At 38.8% G+C, this 26,371-nt stretch overlaps 1 protein-coding gene across 2 annotated transcripts in view; it reads right to left on the bottom strand.

Moving 5' to 3' along the window:
* cpped1 (calcineurin-like phosphoesterase domain containing 1) overlaps positions 1-26,371 on the bottom strand; it is a 42,204-nt gene that overhangs the window by 2,691 nt on the left and 13,142 nt on the right. For both annotated transcript variants that reach the window (XM_048170461.1, XM_048170462.1), the window contains exon 3: positions 15,592-16,014. In XM_048170461.1, the coding sequence (XP_048026418.1) occupies positions 15,592-16,014 (423 nt within the window). The remainder of the gene's footprint in view (positions 1-15,591; positions 16,015-26,371) is intronic.

The raw sequence follows: 26,371 nt of genomic DNA, 5'->3' as shown, positions 1-26,371 counted from the left end.
CGGCTCTACTCTGAGCTCCTCCCAAGTGACCGAGCTCCTCACCCTATCTCTAAGGGAGCGCCCAGCCACCCTACGGAGGAAACTCATTTTGACCGCCTGTATCCGGGATCTCATTCTTTCGGTCATGACCCAAAGCTCATGACCATAGGTGAGAGTTGGAACGCAGATTGACTGGTAAATCGAAAGCTTCGCCTCACAGCTCAGCTCCTTCTTCACCACTACGGACCGGTACATCTGTCAATCTCCCGCTCTGTCCTTCCCTTACTCATGAACAAGACCCCAAGATACTTAAACTCCTCCACCAACCTGAAGGGGGCAAGCCACCCTTTTCCGGCTGAGAACCATGGCCTCGGACTTGGAGGTGCTGATTCTCATCCCAGCCGCTTCACACTCGGCTGCGAACTGTCCCAGTGCACGCTGAAGGTCCTGGTTTGATGGAGCCAACAGGACAACATCATCTGCAAAAAGCAGCGACGAAATCCTATGGTCCCCAAACCGGACTCCCTCTGGCCCCTGGCTGCGCCTAGAAATCCTTTCCATAAAGATAATGAACAGGACCGGTGACAAAGGGCAGCCCTGCCGGAGTTTTTTATATATATATAAAATTGTTTATTCAGCAAGAATGCATCAAATCAATCAAAAGTAACAGTAAATGTTTATAATGTTACAAAAGATTTCTATTTCAAATAAATGTGGTTCTTTTGAGCTTACTAGTTTTTTTTTGAGGTTTCCTCAGCACAACTGTTTTCAACAATGATAAAAAAGAAGAAGAAATGTTTCTTCAGCAGCAAATCAGCATATTAGAATGATTTCTGAAGGATCATGTGACACTGAAGACTGGAGTAATGATGCTGAAAATTCAGCTTTGTGATCACAGGAATAAATTACATATTAAAGTAAAATATAATAATAATATGTCATTATATTTTATCTAGGACATTATATTATATTATATTAATTTTATTTTAAATGAATAATATTTCACAATATTACTGTTTTACTGTATTTTTGATCAAATAAATGCAGCTTTGTTGAGCATAAGACACTTCTTTCAAAAACATTTAAAAAATCTGACTACAAATGGTATATAAACATTGGTCAGATGGTCTCTTCCAGTCTAAGCAGTCTGTTATTGGCCAATATGAGCTGCAACGTGGACCACATTTATACACAAGACCCTGATCAAACCAACATGAGGCTATGAACTCAACACTGCAACTGAATCAACTTAATTTCCTGTCTGACTGACCATGTCTCCACACGGATAGACTGAAAATCCACATCGGCATGGTGGGGGCGCATCAGATTCATCAGTTTCCCTGTTGATCTACATAACCATTGTGAAGCTTCTCATCTCTCCCCTGCAGCAGTGGCCGAGGCTCTGTCATTCACGAATTTAAAGCAATGGACCGAATGCAGAATCACTATAGTTCATCAAACAAGTCACCCAGAGTGAAAGGCACAAATGAGCTCTCTCTTTTGTGAGGGACGTGAGGCTGGTGGCTCTTCCACAGTTCACACGAGGTTTCGTTTCTGAAGAGAATTCTGAAAAGGTGGTACCCCCTTACCGAGGTAATGGATGCGTTTGGAAGCAGGAAACAAAATCTCACATGAATTTTTCATTCAGACAGAGCAAAGGTGCCAAAAACCACAGGGATGATGGCAAGACAGAAGATGGCATGCCAAAATGCATAAAAAAGAAGAAGAAAGGAGAAACTGATTATGGCAGGAACACAATGTTGAGAGGTATAATTACAGATTGTTGCTTGCTGTCAGTGTTCATCTAAATTTCACTAGTTGTTCTTGTTCCACATGCACATGATGGCTATCTGCATGCTCTGTTGGACAGAGAGGAACTCTGCTAATGAAACCACACAAACAAACACAATTACAACTACCTTGACACTTAAAGGCTTGCACAACGCAGCACATAAAGCAGAAACATTCCCCAAAACAATTAAAACAACAGGGAACAAAACATTATGAATTATCTAAATGACTTTAATAGGAATATTATGCACATTTCAAGCATCTTTCACATATCATAACCTCTAATCCACTCGACAGGAAGCAAGCAACAGAAACATGGTGGATAAAAAAAGATTGTCCAATTATCTGGGGAAGTCATATGTGAAACTGAGGAGGGGGAAGAAAAATCAAAGCACTTCTTAAACAAGTCATTTACTCTAAGGACATCCTCTCTACTGCACTACCGGATAAAATAATTAGACATGCAATACTGTTAATGACTGAATACATCTACTGTAACTACACATCAACCTCAAACCTGCTACAAAATAGTGGGAATGTATTAAAAAAATGAATCGGTCACACTTTTGTATTACGTGGCCTTAACTACTATGTATCTACATCAAAAAATAAGTACAATGTATTTATTGGGTTCATACTGTATTGCAAAACACTTTTGCTGCTATTGAGGTGGAATACGGGTAAGGTTAGGGACCGGTTTGGTGGTATGAGTAGGTTTAAGGGTGGGTTAAGGTGTAAGGGATGGGTCAACAGTGTAATTATAAATGTAATTTACAGAAAGTAATTACATGTGTAATTACATTCAGGTATTTTTTAAAATATAAGTACAATCTAAAAACATGTATGTACAAAAAGTGCATTGTATCAAATGATTAATTTAAATATAAGTACAAAGTAGTTAAGGCACCTAATATAAAGTGGGACCAAAGAACCTATTAAAAAAGAATCTATTAAAAAGTGATTTTCTATGAACGGTCAGTGAAAGTATGTGCTGTGCTCAGCCTTTAAAGGTGCCCTAGAATTAAAAATTGAATTTACCTCAGCATAGTTAAATAACAAGTGTTCAGTACATGGAAATGACATACAGTGAGTCTCAAACTCCATCTTATGTAAATCTCATTTGTTTAAAAGACCTCCGAAGCCCATGTTCAAGGCATTAGACAAGGGCAGGCAGTATTAACGTCTGGATCTGTGCACAGCTGAATCATCAGACTAGGTAAGCAAGCAAGGACAATAGCGAAAAATGGCAGATGGAGCAATAATAACTGACATGATCCATGATAACATGATATTTTTAGTGATATTTGTAAACTGTCTTTCTAAATGTTTCGTTAGCATGTTGCTAATGTACTGTTAAATGTGGTTAAAGTTACCATCGTTTATTACTGTATTCACGGAGACAAGAGTCGTCGTTATTTTCATTATTAAACACTTGCAGTCTGTATAATTCATAAACACAACTTCATTCTTTATAAATCTCTCCAACAGTGTAGCATTAGCCGTTAGTCACGGAGCATAGCCTCAAATTCATTCAGAATCAAATGTAAACATCCAAATAAATACAATACTCATATAATCCGATGTATGCATGCAGCATGCATGACGAACACTTTGTAAAGATCCATTTTGAGGGTTATATTATCTGTGTGAACTTTGATAATGCAATGATAGAATCGAGAACTCGGGAGGGGGCAGAGGGCGCAAGCAATTAAAGGGGCCGCAGCCTAAATCAGCGCATTTCTAATTATGCCCCAAAATAGGCAGTTAAAAAAATGTTCTATGAAGTTTGCAATTTTTGCAACCTTGATAGCAAAATTTGGGACATAGCTAAATACAGTTTAAAAACCTGAATTGTGCAACAAATGTTGATAGAAATAGAATAAGAATAATAGAATAAACATTAAATTGACAAAATTTATATAAAAAAAATAACAATAATAATTAATAACAACAACAATAAAAAAAAAAAAACAACAACAGTAACTGGAAAAACTACACCAGAAAAAGGGAAGTGGGACAAAAGTAACAGAGTGTGTGTGTGTGTATATATATATATATATATATATATATATATATATATATATATATATATATATATATATATATATATATATATATATATATATATATATACACACACACACACACACACACACACACACACACACACACACACACACACACACATATATAAAAAGCTTAACTTATGCAGTCTAGCTAGTTAAGTTAAAAATGATGCTGTTGTATTACGTTAACTATAGGATAAAGTCAAGACCTCAGAGATAGGACAGACTTAAACAACATTTTAACATTTCATGTCTATAAAAATAGCTATTTTTTATGGTAGCCTATTTTATATTGCACAGTGTATCAAAAACATAGTTCTTAGAACAACAACAAAAAACATGAATTTTGCTTTTAATGCTATAACAGAGGGTCTATTTCCATTATCATCTTGAGATTTTAAAATAAACATTATTTTCCTCTGTTCAGATAATCACATTAGTCTGTGTCTCTCCATTTGGACATTGTTTTGCTTTGTATGCCATAAAAATTTCTGCATTTTGTGACAGTGTCTCAGCACGCTTTGCAGTCGCTTCTTTTCTCGGTTGTGATTTTTGGCTGTGAACATATCAGTGTGTCCATACTCCCACCAGTCCTGTAATCAGGCTGATTAATAAGCTGTGATCTCTTAACAACAAACAGTGCTGTGATGGATTTAGTTGTGGAGATCTGATGTAAAGTCAGTAGTTTCTACATGTTTATAAGGAGATGTCCATCTAAAGATGATCAAAAAATTTTATCACGCTGGGAGTTCTGGGATTCTACACTAATGCCAACAGCAGTACTACAGTATGAACACAGAATATTATAGCACCCTTTTGTACTGTTTCCACACCATATTCCCCTTGAATTTTGTCCACTGCTCTCAGCGACTTATTTCCATCTCATGAATTGCTTTTTATTTCACTTCTTGTAGAAACATTTGAGAAAATCCCATTTATCTGCCTGTTAATTAATGGGCTCATTACTGCAAGAATAGTAGTATCTAGGGATCAACTTGCCTTTTGGCTGAGAGAGGTGAAATTTGCTGAGAATGTGAAAGAATAGTATGTACTAAAAATATAACATTCACATAAAATTAGCCAGAGATTTGGTCCAATAAGGAAGTATGATGCCGTTCTGTGTTCAGTTCTCTGGAGACACACTAAACGCGCTACTAAAGTCTCTATTCCCAGCCACAGAACTAACGGATCTGCCAGATATGGATGATATGTAAATCCTCAGTCTCGTCTATTCAAACTACTCAGACTGCATTAACGGTTTAGTTTGAGGGTTGTGTGTGTGTGTTTTTGCCCGTTTGTGTGTGCTGTCATTAGGCCACTGGGATACATTATTCACAAAACTCTGCCAGAAATAATTTGCATGACATAAGGAAGTACAAAATGATTTTGTGCAGAGAGAACATTGCTTATGCCGGTCATATATCGCACCCATTTATCACTGTAGATCCTTTAAATGAGGGACAGAGTTTTGTGTGTAGTGTAATTATGATTTAATCCAAATATGCAAAGGCGACTGGCATAGTGCTTGGCAATTTCAATCATGCTGATTCCTGTACACAGCAGAGCTGTTTCTCATAGGGAAAACATATTTAAAAAGGATACATTACATGTTTGTCACTTATATGCTTGTGGATTTTTGTGTGTTTTTTGTTATTTTATCGCTATCGATCGATATTGACTATTTAAAGGGTTAGTTCAGACAAAAATGAAGATTCTGTCATTAATTACTCACCCACATGTCGTTCCAAACCTGTAAGACCTGTTCACACAAATTAAGATATTTTTGATAAAATCCGAGAGCTCTCTGACTGCTCCATAGACAGCAATTTAATTACCACTTTCAAGGTCAGAAAGGTAGAAAAGACATCGTTTAAATAGTCCACGTGAGTACAGTGATTCAACCTTAATTTTATGAAGTGATGAGAATACTTTTTGTGCGCAAAAAACAAAACAAAAATAACAACTTTATTCAACGTCTCCTATGCTGTTTGTATAGACAGTACAGCGCTTCTGTGTTCTATGTCAGAACACGACTCATGCTCCATTCCAGACAGATCGGATTTTGGATTTTTCCTACCTCCTCCTAGGAAATAACATCTGGAACGCCACTCAAAGTCGGACATTTGGCATGTGAACTCGGGGTACATCGATCAACCCCGACCTCAGCGAGATGCGTCATTTGACGCCACTTCCAAGATGCCGGCGCATCCTGCTTCCAATGAATATGAACATAAAAACAAACTTTAACATTAGACATTAAGTTCTCATAATGTTACCTTCCTTTTTGCTTTTCAAAGCGATTTTACGTTATTTTGATTTTGCCATAATTGACACAAAAACACGATATGCTCTCTTTGTGTCATGACAACATCATGTGGTCAACATTTGAGTGACTGGAACTCACTGAGGTCTGAAGTGGGACATTTAATTTGGGATATTCCCATGTCCAACCTTGTCTGGAACACAGCATCAGCATTAGCCAACGCTGTTCACGTGAGCAGCATGATGCATGCATGTGATGCTGACGTAGGAGCTGGCCAATAATGAGCCGTCGTTCTGACATAGAACCCAGAAGTGCTGCACTGTGTCTACAACATAAACAGTGTAGACTGACAGGGAAGAGACTAATTTGTTGAATAAAGTCGTTATTTTTGTTTTGTTTTTGTGCACAAAAAGCATTCTCATCGCTTCATAAAATTAAGGTTACTTTAGTCACGTGGACTGTTTTAACAATGTCTTTAGTACCTTTCTGGGCCTTGAAAGTGGTAATTAAATGGCTGTCTATGGAGGAGTCATATACCTCTCGGATTTTATCGAAAATATCTTAATTTGTGTTCCGAAGATAAACGAAGGTCTTACAGGTTTGGAACGACATGAGGGTGAGTAATTAAAGACAGAATTTTCATTTTTGGGTGAACTAACCTTTTAAAGGGGTCATGACATGGATTTTTTTTATTATTTTAATATGTTCCTTGAGGTTCACTTATATGTTAATAAAGTTTTTGCACAAAAACCAAAACACACACACACATATATATATATATATATATATATATATATATATATATATATATATACAGTATCTCACAGAAGTGAATACACCCATCACATTTTTGTAAACATTTTAATATATCTATTCATGTGACAACACTGAAGAAATGGCACTTTGCTACAATGTAAAGTAGTGAGTATACAGCTTGTATAACAGTGTAAATTTGCTGTCCCCTCAAAATAACTCAACACACAGCCATTAATGTCTAAACCGCTGGCCACAAAAGTGAGTACACCCCTAAGTGAAAATGTCCAAATTGGGCCCAAAGTGTCAATATTTTGTGTGGCCAGCATTATTTTCCAGCACTGCCTTAACCCTCTTGGGCATGGAGTTCACCAGAGCTTCACAGGTTGCCACTGGAGTCCTCTTCCACTCCTCCATGACGACATCACAGAGCTGGTAAATGTTAGAGACCTTGCGCTCCTCCGCCTTCCATTTGAGGATGCCCCGCAGATGCTCAATAGGGTTTAGGTACCCTCAGCTTCTTTAGCAAGGCAGTGGTCGTCTTGGAGGTGTGATTGGGGTCGTTATCATGTTGGAATACTGCCCTGCGGCCCAGTCTCCGAAGGGAGGGGATCATGCTCTGCTTCAGTATGTCACAGTACATGTTGGCATTCACGTTCCTTTAATGAACTGTAGCTCCCCAGTGCCGGCAGCACTCATGCAGCCCCAGACCATGACACTCCCACCACCATGCTTGACTGTAGGCAAGACACACTTGTCTTTGTACTCCTCACCTGGTTGCCGCCACACACGCTTGACACCATCTGAACCAAATAAGTTTATCTTGGTCTCATTAGACCACAGGACATGGTTCCAGTAATCCATGTCCTTAGTCTGCTTGTCTTCAGCAAACTGTTAGCGGGCTTTCTTGTGCATCATCTTCCTTCTGGGACGACAGCCATGCAGACCAATTTGATGCAGTGTGTGGCGTATGGTCTGAGCACTGACAGGCTGACCCCCCACCCCTTCAACCTCTGCAGCAATGCTGGCAGCACTCATAAGTCTATTTCCCAAACACAACCTCTGGATATGACGCTGAGCACGTGCACTCAACTTCTTTGGTCGACCATGGCGAGGCCTGTTCTGAGTGAAACCTGTCCTGTTAAACCGCTGTATTAGAGCAACAATTCTTTTTTCAGATCCTCAGAGAGTTGTTTGCCATGCGGTGCAATGTTGAACTTCCAGTGACCAGTATGAGAGAGTGAGAACGATAACACCAAATTTAACACACCTGCTCCCCATTCACACCGGAGACCTTGAAACACTAACAAGTCACATAACACTGGGGAGAGAAAATGGCTAATTGGGCCCAATTTGGACATTTTCACTTAGGGGTGTACTCACTTTTGTGGCCAGCGGTTTAGACATTAATGGCTGTGTGTTGAGTTATTTTGAGGGGACAACAAATTTACACTGTTATACAAGCTGTACACTCACTACTTTACATTGTAGCAAAGTGTCATTTCCTCAGTGTTGTCACATGAAAAGATATATATATATATATATATGCATAAAAGCAATTATTTTCAACCCTTATTATGACCATCTGTCTGAAATGATCCAATTTTATGGGACAGCTCCTTTAAGGCTTGTCAGTAAACGGCCACTGTTATGTTTACAGACAAAGCATTATGAAATCATTTTCTTGCGGTTTGTGATGCAGCTGCTGTCAGATCCAATACAGTTGGCTGCTTGATCTTTCAACAAAAGTTTCTTCACGAACTCTCCATTATACTGTGCCGAGTTTACAAAACAAAATGCTCCGAACAAACATAAAATCATCCTACATGATCTGGGATGTCATTAAAATAAACCATCCACTTGTTTCTGATGCGGGATCCTTTTAAAATCTGTACAGAGATGCATATAAGCTATTTAAATGGGACGTATCAAAGTGAACTTTCTTTCACTCTTCCATTTGTCCTGTTGTCAGAAAGGGAATGGGCATCTGTATATTGTATTCAGTGTATACAGAGTCAGTGATTATAATAGGTTGTATTTGCTTTTGAAGCGACGTGCTTGCATAAACCGTTAAGTAACTGAACGCCAGTGGATGGGGCCTTTTGTGCGACGAAGTATAATTATTTGTCAATGTCTTGCTCTTGGAGACATTCACATGCAAATGTATTTGCCGGTATGACGTCACACATCTCTCAAGTACAAAACAAGCCGTTATTTAATCAAATTATATATGTAGATTACCTTTGCCGTCACCTAACGTTATTGGTAATTTATTGCTTATAAGCCATAACATGACATAATTATTGGTGTATCAAAAAAAAAAATTATTGAGTTTTTATTCAGAAGTTTGATGGAAAATAAATGACAATTTATAAAAAAATATATTTGAGCCAGAAACTATGAGTGCAACAAAGTGCAACAAAGTAAATTAAGTTTCTACCATCTGCAATTAACATTAAACCAAATTACAAATCAAGTTAGAGTTGGATATTGCCAAATGGGGCTGTAGTTACAGTATCTTTCTAAGCTCTTGAAACACTCCTTATAATGATGCAAGACACTGAGATACACAAAAACACAGCCAAGCCTTTCCTAAAGGATATCTGATAACAATGGGCACTCCATTACACTGTAACCTCCACAAAACAGACTATTCATCATTGTCTGCCTAAAACAACATGCTTGCCAGCTTACCTACAATTCTCAGCAGATGACAAGCGTTCTGTTGATTAACCAAATCCCGCGCTCATTTCTACTGGCGTGTGCTGAATGAGAGCCTTAAGACAGCTGAAATAGCAGAGGAAACACTTGGCTTATCACTGCTAATTAACACACTACAAGATAGCACCACTGGCAGTGTGAGAAACGCTTGAATGGTAATTTAAAATGAAATGGTTTGCATTATAATACAGTTCAATGGGGGCTCAAAAACACAAGTTGCCTTTTAAGATAGCACAAGCTTTCTTTCTGCTTGTGTGTTTAGTGCAGTTGTCAAGAGTACTATTTTAGATTCAATCAAGGGTGTTAACAAAGCGCACAAACATACTGTAAAAACCTCAATCAAATATTGGCTCAATCTTCAGTGCTCAAATTAAAGCCTTATGAAAGATTCCATTAGAATGGACCTCAAAGAGAAGAAAAGAATCTTATGGGTTTCTTTTTCTGTGTCTGATTTAGAGGGAAAATGTGTGGAATGTATTTAGGTAAAACAAACACGCAAGGGGTTAAAGGATTAGTTCACTTTAAAATTAAAACTACCCCATGATTTACTCACCCTCAAGTCATCCTAAGTGTATATGAATTTCTTCTTTCAGGTGAATACAATCAGAGTTATATTAATAATCACCCTGATGCTCCAAAGCTTTATAATGGTAGTGCACGGAAACCACCAGTTTGAAGGTCCAAAAAAAAAAAAAACCGTCAGTTATGCTTTTTTCTTAAGTTGAATATGGAAGGCGTTCTGGTGAAAGCTAGATATTTTACTTTATAATGTGTTAAATATGGATTTTTTTCTTACACAAACACATCGCTTCACTTCAGAAGGCCTTTATTAACCCCCCAGAGCTGTGTGGAGTACGTTTATGATGGATGGATGCACTGTTTTTCGATCTTCAAACAGGTGGTTTCCGTGCACTTCCATTATAAAGCTTTGGAGAATCAGGTGATAAGTGTTTGGACTGCTTTTTTCTGTAAAAACCAGTCCAAACACTCACTCCAAAAAATGCTGGGTGAAAAACAACCCAAGTTGGGTTAAATATGGACAAACCCAGTGATTTGGTTGTTTTGACCCAGCAGTTGGAGTAAATGTTTGACCCAACCTGCTGGGTAGTTTTATTTAACTCAACTATTGTTTAAAAATTACTATATGGTTGGCTTAAATTGAACCTAAATTAAAAATCAGATGCATAATTACTAGAGGCAACAGTAATAAACAATTTAATAATTTATTATTTAATTATTATTTATTAAACTTATTAATAAATGTTCATTTATAAAACATATTAATAAATGCTAATTTCCAACATACTTTGGGTTCATTTTAAGCAAGCAATACAGTAATTTTTAAACAATAGTTGAGTTATACTAATACTACCCAGCAGGTTGGGTACTACTGGGTTAAAACAACCCAATCGCTGGCTTAAAACAACCCAATTGCTGCTGGGTTAAAACAACCCAATCACTGGGTCAAAATAACCCAATTGCTGCTGGGTTAAAACAACCCAATCGCTGAGTTAAAACAATCCAATCGCTGGATTAAAACAACCCAATCACTGAGTTAAAACAATCCAATCGCTGGGTTAAAACAACTCCATTGCAGGGTTAAAACAACCCAATTGCTGGGTTAAAACAACTCAATTGCTGGGTTAAAACAACCCTATCACTGGGTTAAAACAACACAATTGCTGGCTTAAAACAACCCAGTCACTGGGTTAAAACAATCCAATCACTTGGGTTTAAACAACCCAATTGCTGGATTTGTCTATTTTGCCTTGTTTTTAACCCAGCATTTTTTTTACCATTTCTTCTTGTCCGTCGTCTGCCATGTTTTATTACACTAAAGGCACGTTTGACCGCAAGAGATTTCTTGTTTTCACAGGTAGGAATTTGGTTATTTGTGAATGGAATCTGTTAGTGTGTGGTGTGCTGGCTTGTTCACATTGCAGTGCTCCACACACTATAGGAACAAATCTGTTAAATCTATGATTTTTTTTTCATCATGTTTGTGGTCTTTCATATTTTAAAAATCTTTTACCCTGTGTCTCAATCAGCTCCCTAGTTCAGTAGTCAGGGCACTGACCAGGGAGTCAGCCATTTTAAGGGCTGTCTCAATCGCAGAATCCTTCCAGGGCACTGAAACGTTCGCTCCCTGAAAAGTCCCACAATGCACCGTGAAAACCAGGGAGCATCGATGCTCACTATGCTCCCTTAACGGAAGTTCTGAAGCACGAAACTTGAATCACGTGAGCCAACTCACTACACATAACGATACGATAGATGTTTTTAAAAATTAATGAGCATAATCTAGCTAACACTTATAATTTATTCACGGCTGAAATGTTGCACGTAAGCAAATAATTAATCATAATGTACTTTAAATAACATTACAAGTAATGTCAGAAAATATCAGCTCTGTTGTTGTTCATAAATACCAGTAGTGATGTCGTACAATGAGGACGTTGTCACGTCGCCGGAAATAGAGTCATAAGTGTCCCAATGTGTAGTGAACCAGCAGCTTTTACTGTCCTTACCAGTGCCCGAATTCGTGTACACGATATACTGATTCACAAGCTCGGGAGCTAGGGAACTGATTGAGACACACCCTTAGAGTGGGCCAGCCTTACATAGAACGGAACAACTGTGGGGCTTTCTGCAGAATTCTAAACTAACAATTTCTCTGTAGGCCTGACTAGACTCTAGTCCATGCTCATGTCCCAGCATCTACAGAAAACAAGATCAGCTGTAGGCCTGACTAGACTCTACGATCATGTCCCAGAATCTACAGAAAACAAGATCAGTTCAGTGTACACCAACAAAATAATATTTATTATTAACACAAAACTTATCACAAAGCACTGAGAACCTGACAGACAGACATTACAGGGCATTCGAGTTGAACTGTATCCTACAACTATGTCAGTGCAGCAGATGAATATAGGTCTGTAAACAGCTCAGGATATCAGGAAGTGTGTATTATATGTATTCATTACAAATGCCACCCACTGTACAAACCTCAAAGCTAACAGACATCTGGAGTGATCAGCATGTTTTCCCCCAAGGCAGATGTCTCAAAAAAGGATCATCTTCTCACAGCCTCGCTGCCTTTTAGAAAATGCGGTTTAAATCACACAAATATAATTTGCACTGTGATATTAAATCTACGAGCTCAAGGAGCCCGGGAAAATGAGTTTGTGGGCAGTAGCTGTGTTTTCCTCTGACAGTGATCTCTGATCTCAAAGAGGATTGCCGTTAATTTTTTTCATTTTTGTATCCTTCATGTTTTGATCATTGAGAAATTGGAAAGTGGAAATAGTTAAAGTGGCATTCAAAAGGAAGCTGTGAAGTGGATATGTCAGTCCTCCAATCAAGCCGCTCTGTGTCGTCCTTATTTACATTACACACTACTTTCTATTTCTATGATCACACAGCATGTATAAAATGAGAGATGAAAGTTCAAATCTAATATTAAAGATGTCACATTTTTCATGACTAGAGAGATTGAATCTTCCTGTTTTGCCCGTTTTTTTTTTTTTTTTAAAGTGATTTTCAATATCAATTCACTATGATGCATCTCTCTGTCCATACAAAGATCAATATATGTTGTTGTTTTTTAACACTAACCTTTGGAACAAAGGAAGATCAGTATTTTTTTTCCCTCATGGCTAACATAACCCTCAACCCAGTGGATTTACTTGTTACTTTTCCTACATAAACAGCACAGAAGCTTGTTTAATGGTTTCTGGTGGCAGAACTACTACGATGTATAACTGAAAATAAATGGAGATAATCAATCTGACACTTTTAGAGAAGCATATCATTGGAAAGCTGTAACAATAAACACTGCCACATGATAAAATCCTTGTGTAGGAAATTAGGAATTTGATCAGATTCAATGCTTTCAGGCTAAAATATTGAATCGCCTGTTAATAGTGGAAAAAAAAACTTTATTTAAAGGGAGCAAAAGGAACAGCAACCCCAAAAATGCTCATTAAATATCAACATGAGAATAGAGTATTGGGTAATGTATGCTGTTTAAGTCAGCACGGCTGTTAAATAAAACAACATGCGCTTTGATCCAACCTTCTCTGAGTTCTAAAATCAATAATTAACCTATGCACAATATGCCTCTTATAGAGTCCACTCTAATAACAGAATCCCAAAATGTATATGGACAACTTGCATAGTTTCTTGTCTGCAAAGCTTTTATTATACATCCTTTAAAAGCACTCCAGGGCACTCACAGCATAAATAATGAGCCACAGGCAGGACAAAGGCATTATTCCAGCATTTGACCATAAATGTGCCATTTACTGTAGCATACTTGCACCAATAATTTCATGGTCTTGTATTGTTACCAAAAAATAAATAAAAAAATAAACATTTTATCTGCCCTTATATTTCTAAAATGTTTAGTGTAAAATACCTTGAATTTTATTCAAATAATTTATCAGATATTACAAATGAGAAAACAGAAACCTACAATATTAACAGTTATATATTAAAAAATATGGGCATAAGTATCATTGAACTCTATTGGTAACGGCGGAACTTGCGACCATAGTTCGCTTTGGGAAACGCAGCCCAGAGCGTTACTGATAGACTGGGAAAAGAGGTGCTGTAATAATGTGAAATATGTGAAAAATAATGTTTTTTGAACATTCAAGCATGAAAACCTATTCTAGTAGACCGCAAAAAAAACTTTGTAAAGGCATAATAGGTCTTCTTTAATATAGCAATATATTAACCTTGCTGCTTAATTATTGAACAAATCAATTGATTATTGCTTTTTTAATGAATCAGACCATTTGGTGAATCAATCAGAATCAAATCATGGGTCTCGCTGAATTGGCTTGCATTACGCACTTACTGAAAAGCAGATTTTTATGTCTGACTTGAAATGATCTGAGAACTGAAACCGCTATTTATGCCTTGTGAAAGCAATGCGAAAAATGTTAATTTCTAAATCAATATAATTACCGGTGTGACAACATGACAACATGAAGAAAACATGAAAGTTTTTGGGCCCTATTTCAATGATCTAAGCGCATGTTCTAAAGTGCACAGCACAAGTGCACTTAGGGCGTGTCCACTTTTGTTAGTTTAAGGATGGAAAAAATGGTCGTTCACCCGGCGCATTGTCTAAAAGGGTTGTCCCTGTTCTCTTAATGAGTCATGGGGGTGTTTTGGGCGTAACGTGCAATAAACCAACCAAAGTCTCATCTCCCATTCGCTTTAAAAGCCAGTTGCGCTAGCGTCTATAGTGAGGAAACGGATCTACGACCATCTAGCAGGCCATCTACGGGATTCCACCAAAGCATTTTTATCTTTATGCACACAATAAGAATCTTTTACATTGTAATCCTTTTATTTTTAATATTTGGCTTGTTTGTGTGCTGCTGCGCTTCCCTGTGTGTATAATAAGCAGAATGTACGCACTTTGTGCACCCTCATATAGGCGTATATTACTAACGCGCTCTTTAAATAACAAAATAAATATTGCGCCCTTGACTTTAGACCAGGTTTTTGTTGGTCAATGGCACAGTCGTTTTCTGTTGCCTCAAAATAGTAACGTGCCAACAATGTGCCTGAACACACCTCGTTTTCAGTCCAGCACGCCCATGGGCCAAAATGCATTTGCTATGTAAATAACGTGGCGCAGGACGTGAAAATGATAACTGCACTGGGCTGAAACTAGCATAAAACACTTGTGTCGCGCCTGGCGTCGCATTGCGCCCAGTGTATGATAGGGCCCTTAGTGTTTTGTTGCAATAAACTGTAAAATTATGTCAGTTTAATCTGTTTATTATTCATAATTATTTAAATAAAAATAAATTATATATATATTGGAAAAAAAATCATTTTAGTTACTATTTAGTCTATTTTGGAGAACAGGCTAAACAAAATCCTATAGAAGACACTGTGGAGATACTGTGTACAAAAAAAACTCATAGATACTCTATGATATGATACACTTGCAACTTGTCTTGTTTGAAGTGTAAGGCTCAAGTGCTTTCTTCTCACCTGCCTGTTTGAATCTCTGGATCAAGCACTCTCTGATTCCCCTCTGCAGGTTGAAGTAGTCATCCTCTTCGTCGGGCGTACGGAGGAAGAGCGGAATGTGCTGGAAGACAAGCACGTGGCGGGAGGGGGTCTGGATGGCTCTCTGCAGCTGGCTCTCCAGCCAGACCTCGTGGGCCTCCATTAACTCAGGGCAGCCTGATGAGTCGAAGAAGAACTGAGAGTTCAATACCAAACACAACACCCCACCCACCCAAAAACTGAAGTAATCATCGCCCCAGTCACGGCAGAACTGCTCCACGGTGTCCGGAGTGGGTGTGTTGCCAAGGTCATGGTTGCCGCTGACGAACACAAGAGGAATGTCAGGGTCAGTGCCCCTCAATGCTTCTTTGAGGTCCTTAACCTGTTCTTCTCTGAACTCATTTCCTGAAAAATGAAAAGAGAATTTTTGTTGTCTGAAAAGCCTCATTTAATAAAGTCAACATGAAATGGCACATGCAACCCATTTTCAGGATATTCATGACGTAAAGTGTTAGTTCACCAAAAATTGAAATTTCTGTCATTAAGTACTTACCCTCATGTCGTCCCAAACCCGAAAGACCTTTGTTTTTTTGTTCAGAATTTTCGTTGCAGAGCTTCAGTGTTTACGTCCGAACGGCGGCTCAGTATTGGCCCGCTCTGGTCACTTGACCAGCACGAGGCATGCGTGAGCCTGCGTTCAGACATAAACACTGAAGCTCTGCAACGAAAATAGCTTAGCAGTGTGACAGGGGTCAGACGAATTTGTTGAATAAAGTCATTATTTTTGTTTTGCTTTTGCGCATAAAAAGTATTCTTGTCGCTTCATAAAATTAAGGTTGAACCGCTGTAGTCACGTCGACGGTTTTAACTATGTCTTCCCAGACACCAACACAGTGTGGCCCAGATCTGGCCCACATCTGGTACATGTGGATTACACGCGGACCAGATGTGGCCCGGATCTGGCCCTACACTATGTTGAAGTCAGGGTTTAGTACCTTTCTGGACCTCAAAAGGTGCAATGTCATTGCTGCCTATGTGTGGATCAGATACCCTCGGATTTCATCAAAAATATCTTAATTTGTGTTCCGAAGACAAACGAAGGTCTTACGGGTTTGGGACGACATGAGGGTGAGTACACACAGCAAAAGGACTCCGCGGCCGCGGAGGTATTGCAGCTTCCGGAACGTATCCGCGAAATGGACCCGTATTGGCGTCCACTTGTGCGCAGTGACGGATCCGCAACAAAGGCGGATCGCGGACCCGCCGTGGCTCCACACTGCATCTGCGATTAAAACCTTACCTCCGCGGCGGGTCCGTTTGGCACCCGCAAATTGATACAAGTTACAACCTTTACAGTAAAGGCGTGTCCGCGGATCCGAAAATGGGTCCGCTCAGGATCCGCTGATTGACAGTAGAATTTATGGCGCCACCCGGAGGCGGAGCTGATCTTCTGGGCGGCGCCAAAACGAATTTGACAGTCACGCGGGTTTGGCGCCTTGAATGCGGATCCGCCTAGGAGTATCCTGCTGTGTGGGTAATGACCGAAATTTCATTTTTGGGTGAACTAACCCTTAAATTTTTGGCAGATCTAGATATATTTCTATATCTTCTATATATGTTTTTTTTTCTAAACATTTGTTCACTTTATTCCAAAGAAAAAAATATATAAATTTAGATGTTTTTTCTTTTGGAATATTGTGCACAACAGGACCAGAAAAGACTACAAATTACAAAAAACTACAGTTAAATCCTCAGGAGAAATATTGAGCACAGCAGCAATGAACACAGCAGGAAGAGTCGGTTTTCAGTGGAAAATAAGATACAGTGCCAGACATGAGGCATGTGATAGTATATAAATACTATCTTCAATGGCTCCTTCCATCTTCAAAAGAATACTTGAAGCAGGCGATATGTGGAGGATTCAGAATGAAGTTTCTGTTTCTTGCAGAAGATATGGAAGCATCCAGTATAACCACATTTCTCTAAAGTAAAGGCAGACTGTCAAGCATTGAGTTTTGAAGCTCGTTAATAACAGCCTTAGGTTACCTCTAATATGACAAGTAGGGCATCTTGCTAATTGCCTGCTGTGAATTTGAAACTCAATGAGTAGCAGAGATGAAATTAGAGTTGGCATTAGTGACTGCAGTTTTGTGAATGCTAGACAAAGAAAACTAAACCAACAGACCATGAATTTAGTCGAATGAGAGAATTAAATGCTTTCCAGCACCTCACTAAAAAAAAAATTTAGAAATACATTTTTCGTAAATTTTTATAAAGAGAATAATCACACAGATCTTTTCAATAAGACAGTTCAAAGGACCATGATTGCCATGATTACAGAAAAAAACCCATTGCAGAAATGCATAGAGGTGTTAAATTACATAAAAGTTAATTATAATAAATGAATCGCGTAACAATAAATTAGATAATTTTCATTCCTAATTGAAATACTTCTTCAAATAAGTAGTCAAAAAAATGATCAGTGATAAAGCAACTTCTTTTTCCTGTGCTCTTAGTGTGAATAGGTCAATTACTAGTCTTACTTTGTCATCAATGCCATTTCCCAATATCTGGATCTGAGCCTCATTTCGACTTTCTCTCTGAATTACATAACATTCAAACTCAACAGGTCTCCCCTTTCTCCCAGCAGTGCCAAATCCCACAGAAACCTATTAAAATCTTTCCCAAAAGAGATCTCTATCAGCTAAACATACAGAGAAGAGAGGGCTCTTTCAGAGCTGATTTCCCTCTGGTCAGCTCATTGATGTGCAGCTGCTCCTCAGAGAACTTCACTTTTATACGCTTTCAACAGCAATTAAAAGCCTAACGTATGTGGAAGGAGAAACAGAAGGAAGAGAAATTCTCCGCCTCACCTTCTGAAATGTCCCCTACCGCAGCACACACAAGACTACAGGCACAAGGCAAACGTTTTTATAGTCCCCATAAGGAAAGCATCAGGTTCAGTGCTCTCGAAATCTAATCACCTCCCTCGATGATCTTTCCTGCTGCTAGCCAGGAGAAGTCCTTGAACCGGAAAGCTCACAAGGATTCTGTGCCGATATCACAGAGCGGCCCTTCAATTATCGTGTGGAACTTTGCTTGTCTAACATGCTGCCGCTCACTGTTCATTATGACTGGCAGAACGCAGGAGGTAGAATGGCTGAAACAGAATCAGATTTGGTCACCAATGAGGCTTGAAGGGATCACAGCACGTGTTTAATGAAGGAAATACTGACTGACAGGGTTGTTCAAACCCGAGACTTGCCAATACAATGACACAACGGTGATTCGAAAAGGATAGTTCACTCAAAACTTTTCACCCAATTCTTTTACTCACCCTCAAACCATTACAAACCCAACAATGTAAGTGAACAGTAACCAGCTGTCAAGCTCCAAAAATGACACAAAAAAAAGTCCATAAAAGTAGAGAAAATTAATTATTCTTTGAAATGTATTTATAATATTAGTGTGATATTGAATATGCACATATTCAAATAAAATGCATCAGAAATGGTTATGAGATATGCAAAACTAAATGCCTTTGGCATCACTGAATGTCAATTATGGCATGACACATCTTGACATGACATATATGAATATACACTATCTTTTGAAAGTTTGGGATCAGAAAGTTTTTACTTTTATTCAGCAAGCATGCATTAAACATTTGAAATAGTGTATTTGAATGAGAATGACAAAGTTCCGGCAAAGATTTTTTGTGAATAACAGACTTTTTAACAATTTGTTGCTAATATAAAGCCAAAACATGGTAAAAAAAACTTGGAATATGTTTGCACTACTTTTATTTTACCTTTAGTCATTTTTGGAATTTGACATTCCCTGGTCACCATTCACTTTGGAATGACATGAGGGTGAATAAATGATTTTGGGGTGAAATTTCACAAATATCACATTGACATATTTCACGATTGTGAAATATGGTGGAATGTGTTTACAAGCTAAATCAAAAACATACAGCAAGCACTTACTTAAAACTGTGCAGAATTCAAGGATAAATGCTTCAGGCCCATGCAAGTCAAAAGAAAAACGATCAGTAAGATACAGCAATGCCTCTATTCCCAGGAGAAGTTCAGGATGGCCCCCAAGATACAGATATTCTTTTACAGGTGCACTATTGATAGCCTCCTGTCCAGTAATATTACTGTCTACTGTGTGAGCTGGACCACACAGGAACTGCACAAGGTGTTATGGTCTGACTTCTGAATGCACCACCGAGGGTGCACTGCCCAACCTGCAGGATAACCACAACATGTGGAGCGAGACTAAGGCCAACAAAATCATTACGGATCCCTGCCATCCAAACAGTAGCCTCTTCTCATTGCTGCAGTCAGAAAAAGCCTAGCAAAGCCTTAGGGTCAATACTGAGAGGTTCTGGAGGAGCTCCAACACCCAAGCTATCCAGACATTTAATGAGGACTCTGCCAGGGGCCTGCAACACTAACAACACAGCAGAGACCTTTATCTCGCACATATACACTTTATCACACACACGTTGTTTTTGTGAATTGTGGGGACATTCCATAGGCGTAATGGTTTTTATACTGTACAAACCGTATTTTCTATCGCCCTACACTACCCCTACCCCTACCCCTAAACCTACCCATCACAGAAAACTGTGCACATTTTTACTTTCTCATAAAAACCTCATTCTGTATGATTTATAAGCCTTTTGAAAAATGGCACTGCATCACATACAGGAATGCTACTGTAATGGAAATCACAACATGGGCTCAGGAATACTTCCAGAAAACATTTGGCGCATCATAAAGAGGAAGATGCGACAAAGAAGACCTAAGACAGTTGAGCAACTAGAAGCCTGTATTAGACAAGAATGGGACAACATTCCCATTCCTTAAACTTGAGCAACTTGTCTCCTCAGTCCCCAGATGTTTGCAGACTGTTATAAAAGGAAGAGGGGATGCCACACAGTGGTAAACATGGCCTTGTCCCAACTTTTTTGAGATGTGTTGATGCCATGAAATTTAAAATCAACTTATTTTTCCCTTAAAATGATACATTTTCTCTGTTTAAACATTTGATATGTCATCTATGTTGTATTCTGAAAAATAAAATATTGAAATTTGAAACTTCCACATCATTGCTTTCTGTTTTTATTCACAATTTGTACAGTGTCCCAACATTTTTGGAACCGGGTTTGTATCTGGAAATAAAGCAAAATAACTGAGAAAAATGAGAATTAGTCCTCAGATGCCATGTCCGTAATTTATAGCAAAAAATGTAGCATTGATTTGATCTCCAACAGATTCATTTAAAGAAATTATTACTCCACCACCTGCGTGACATCATTCACCAATGTGGCTGAACGACAGGTTTGCGACAGTACGGTTTTGGGAAACAGTCGTGACTAGCTAGTTGATTTGTTCAACAATGCATTGTACTATGGTAGTAAAGCAGTGAGTTAAGCTTGTTGTATGGGAAACACACCCCTGTTTTTATTATGATTGTGCAGATGAAGAATATCATAAATAACCCTTTATTTCTCATTTGCACACCCTCATAATTTCCACTTGCACTTTTGCATACAGGCAGAATTCACACCCCACTATTTCAACACTTATTTGCACCCTAACTACAATTTTTGTTTGTTTTTAACATGGCACTGAGTTTATTCAGCAACCAGCCATGTGTATAACTTAAAAAAGACACAAACTGTAGGTTATGTAATTTTTACAAGTGGTTCCAAAACAGCACCATACTGTTAACACCATGGTAGGCAAGAACATCTTTTCATCCAGCAGTGCAGCAGCTGGATGAGTGATCATTTATAAAACATAACTTCAGTAAAGATGAGGAATTAAAAAAGATAGGGAAAATATTTTATAGGCTAAAGTGGTAATTAAAAAAAAAAAAAAAAAAAAAAAATGGACAGTTTTTACCTCTGAATAAAATGTTTCCACATCAGAGGGTTTTTTTTTTTTTTTTTTCAGTAACCTTTTCTTGGTTATTGAAAGAGTTTTCTGACACAAACCTCTTTCAGTAACTATAAATTGAATTTAAAAAAAAAAATCTCTCCTGAGTTTGATTTTGTATAAGGCATATTCCCACTGTTTTTGGCCAATTTAGTATAACATAATAATAATAATAATAATAATAGTGATTTTTATTATATTAAGCTAAATAAGAAATATATTATAATATTCATAAAGTTGTAATGTAAAATAAGAAATCAAGTATTTAATTTATATATATATATATATATATATATATATATATATATATATATATATATATATATATATATATATATATATGTACTAATATTTACGTAACTCGTTTTCATAGCTTGTGGTCAGGTGTTTTCTTTAATTCACAATACCAAGATGTTCCTCTGAGATGCTAAAGCACTGTATTGAGGGCTGTACGCATGTGGATGAGCAGTGCCACTCTGCAGCGCATATATTTATTTAATTAAATCACACTCTGTGCGATTTGACAATCACATATCGCGATATCGATTTTATTTTTAAATATATTGTGCAGCCCTAATTAACTTTTTTAAATCAAAAATGAAAAATACATTCTTTGAATCAACAAAAACAATTGCTATACAAGCTATGTCAAAACCTGCTAACAACCTGGTCTAGATATAACATCTCGGTTACTGACATAACACTTGTTACCTGATGGAGGGAACAGAGACATTGTGTCGAAAATACTGACACTAGGGGTCGCCCTTGAGAGCCTCAAAACTCATCTTACATATTCAGAAAATGCCAATGGAATTGGCATGTGGAATTTGCATGCCAGGCCATGCCCCCAGACATATGGGTATATAAGGCGAGCTGGTTGCATTACATACTTCAGGTTTGTTCTGAGGAGCTGAGACAGCGTCTCAACCCCTCAGAGGCAGATCAAGTTGTGGCAGGAGAGACACAATGTCTCCGTTCCCTCCATCAGGGAACGAGGGTTATATTAGTAACCGATATGTTCCCTTTCTGTCGATCACTTTCAAAGTTGTGTCGAAATACCGACACTAGGGGTCCCTATACTAAACCTTACAGCTTGGACTGCGTTAGGAACCATGGCGGTGCAAATGCGGTCAAGCCCCTGCGTGCCAACAGCAAGTGCAACTATGCTAACTCAAGCCCTACCAATGCCCAGGGTAATAATCTCAGGTCTCCCAATCAAGGGAACCAACTCACCTCTTCTAGGGAAAGTCACTGAAGCCTCTTCTGATTTTTCTCAAGTTTTTTGTTTTTACACTTGAGTACACCTGGTTGTTAATGTTGAGAAGCGTTCTCCTTCTCACTGAGAAAGGAACACTACGGAGACCACATCCTACCCGAAGGGGGAGGTTAGTATGTGGAAAATACATTCTATGGACTCACCAGAGGGGTGTACTACATAGGGAAAAGTCCCTGTGGCGGGCTCCACCTAACGAGGGGGAGACTACCGGCTTCACAGCAACCTGGCGATGGAGCTGGCTCCATCCAGGGGAAGACAATGGGTTTACTGAGAGGGACAAAGAACAGTGGAAAATACACTTGTATGAGGTCACTGTCAGGGAATACCATGAGAATTGGGCCTGGTAGTGAGTTCCTCCATCAAACTCATCTTTCGCAATAGTTCTCACTCCATATCAGCTGGACTACCTGTGGAGAGAATATACACTCTCCGTGAGCGTAACCTATCGTGAGAGTGCATCGGCTGCGCGACTGAGGATGCCCGGAATGTGAGTGGCACACAGTCACTTTAATATTATGCATCAACCCCACACGCATGACCATGGCAGAGGAAGATATATGCCCCAAGGAGCCTCTGAAAATACTTCAGTGGAACTGCTGTTTTGTGCTTAAACAGTCTCAAGCAGTTCAGCACTGACTGTGCACGGTCTTGAGAAAGATGTGCTTTCATGGTCCAAAGTCCAAGTCCACACAGAGAAAAGAGAGGCTCTGCATGTAGGAGAGCTTGCTCTTCTCCCAGTTGACTCAAAGTCCCAATCGTACTAGGTGCTCGAGGACCAGGTCCCTGTATGGACACAGCAACTCAGCGAGTGAGCTAGGATTAGCCAGTTGTCGAGGTAGTTGAGTATGCCAATGCCCACTTCCCTCAACAAGGCAAGGACAACCTCTGCAACCTTCGTGAAGATGTGAGAAGGTAGGGACAGCCCGAAGGGCTGATATGCCTGACCTTCGAAGGAGAAACATAGAATCATAGACCAATCTTGATGCTGAACACATGAAAGGTTGGGTTTCTGCGTGAGCATTCTGAACTGAAGCATGTACAGGGCCTGATTTGAAACTCGCAGATCTAAGATTTGTCTCAACCCACCTCCCTTCTTTGGTACGATGAAGTAAGGGCTGTCAAACCCCTTCTTCATCTCGGCCAGAGTGGCAGGCTCTATCGCATCCTTTGCCAGAAGGACAGGAGAATTCTCGCCTCATACAGAGGTGGAAAGCACTCTACTGTACCTGGGTGGGCACCACTGTCAGATCATGTTTTTATTTTATTTGTCTGCTGGTGGGTATTATTATTTTCTGTCTTTTATTGTGATTGAACATCAACAATGAGCAAATGGCAAATAAAAGGGAGCTTGAGGGAGCTTTCTCTTTCACCAACTTCTGCTAGTCCTAAGATCTAATGCTTAAAGTCACCATGAAATCAAAATTTACAATTCTTGTTTTTGTTTTTTTAATACTGCAGTATTTATCCATGCACAAAATTATTATTATTTTTTAATTAATGTGTCCTCGTAATCTTTAATCAAAATAACTTACCCTCCCTGTTGCAACAACATCTCTTTTATTCTCTGATAATGTGTTTACTGGCGTGAGGGTGGGACAACCTGTTACTTATGTTACGTCTAAGGACGTATTCATTGTGTTGTAATGGGTGTGTGTTGGAATTGGTTGTTTGCTTTTTCTCTCTCCTGTTCTTTTTCCCTCTCGTTATGAGACAGGTGTTCCAGTCAGATGGGTTCAGTCCGGTCGTGTGTGATTGGATGTTGACGAGAAGGAGTGAGGATATAAGACGTGGTGGAATACTGGAGAAGAGAGAGAGACTTCTTTTCATCGGGGCAACCACTTCCTCCCGTGGCCCAGACTCATTTGTGGTTGTAGTTCTTGTATATTGTGTATGAGTGAGTGCACTCAGTATTACAACTTAGGTGTGCTCTTTGCCAGAGAGAGAATTGATGTTGTTTAATATTCTTTGATTTTGTTTGTTTTACGTTGCTTATGTTTGCTAACGTTTTATGTTCTGTTTTCTTTAAGGGAATGTAGGGGGAGGGTGCCATTTTTGTTTATACTGCTATCTTTTTCTCTTGGTTATGGCCAGGGAGGGAGAGAGGGAAGGTTTATGTACTTTATTTGTGCGTTATCTTTGTCCAGGTAAGTTAGAAAATTATTGGGTTAGTTAGTTTGGGTTTTGTTTGTTATGTTGGCCTAGCCCTCCCCTGAAGTTTTGTTCCCAATTCTTCTGTTAACGTTTTGAGATTCTTTCAATTAAAAAAAGAACTAATTTGAACTGGTGTTTGTGTTGATTCTGGGACGGGAGGTTGGATTGCCCCGGTTCTCTCTCCAAGATTTTTTTTTTTTTCCTTTAGTTATTTTTTTATTTATTTTCTTATTTTGTTACTGGCTTCCCACCCCTAGGGGTAGTTATGTAACAATTGGGGGCTCGTCTGTTTTTTTCTTCTTGCTAATTTGTTTGTGATAATTGTTTATTGATTTGATAACTTGGAGATGTGTCTCTTGTTAGGGAATCCGGTATGAAACTTGCTGCTAAACACCATTTCAATCTGCTGGTAAGTGCTCCTTTCTCTAAAAGTTTGTTTGGAAGTCTTTGAAATTTTGTGGAAGGGGCAGAGGCGTTAATTGTAAGAGTATGGATTTTGATTTGGTAGAATTTTCTCTTAATCCTACGATAGAAGTTTATGATCGCTGTAGGAAGAAAGATTTAATTCTTATAGCTGATTTCTTTCATATTAACGTTCCAAAAGAGGCTACTAAACAAGTTATTAAGGAGCAGCTCTTTGATGAATTGGTTTCTGCTGGTATTATGCCCGATCCATCAGAAGCACCTGTTGAGGGGGAGGAGTCGTCCGAAGCCGGGGTGGGTACTTCGGAGGTTTTTCTCACTGCAGATGCTTCTGAATCGTGTAATGAAACTAAATTGGCTGTTAAGTTGAAAGAGTTGGATCTATTGATTAAGAAACAAGAGTGCGAGGCAGAGTTAATTAAACTACGCGTTGTTCAAGCCGAGACCGAGCGCGCTGTTAAACTGCGTCAGCTGGATTTACAAGCGAACGAGAAAATGAGTAAACCAGCTCCCGTTCCTCGTACTAAACTTCCTTCGGATACGACGACGCCGGTAAGTCAACCATTTCCTGCCGAACATTCTGATTTTGATGCGAGTAGGTATGTTAAGCTGGTCCCTCCTTTTAGAGAGGCAGAGGTAGATTCCTACTTCATCGCATTTGAGCGTGTTGCGGTGAAGTTAAGGTGGCCTAAGGATATGTGGGCTTTATTGTTGCAATGCAACCTTACGGGAAAAGCCCAGGAAGTATGTGCTTCATTGCCTGTAGATCAATCGCTCGATTATGAGATCGTTAAAGCGGCAGTGTTACGGGCGTATAAATTAGGCCCAGAAGCCTATCGTCAAAAATTTAGGTCTCATTCAAAGTCTTTCAAACAAACTTGTGTAGAATTTGCTCGGGAAAAGAGGGTACTTTTTGAAAAGTGGTGTTTAGCCAGTCGAGTTGTTAACTTTGAGCAACTCC

The sequence above is a fragment of the Megalobrama amblycephala genome, linkage group LG20 (assembly GCF_018812025.1).
Source record: "Megalobrama amblycephala isolate DHTTF-2021 linkage group LG20, ASM1881202v1, whole genome shotgun sequence".
NCBI lineage: Eukaryota > Metazoa > Chordata > Actinopteri > Cypriniformes > Xenocyprididae > Megalobrama > Megalobrama amblycephala.
The sequence above is the reverse complement of the archived record's forward strand: the minus strand, read 5'-3'. Positions and strand labels throughout refer to the sequence as shown.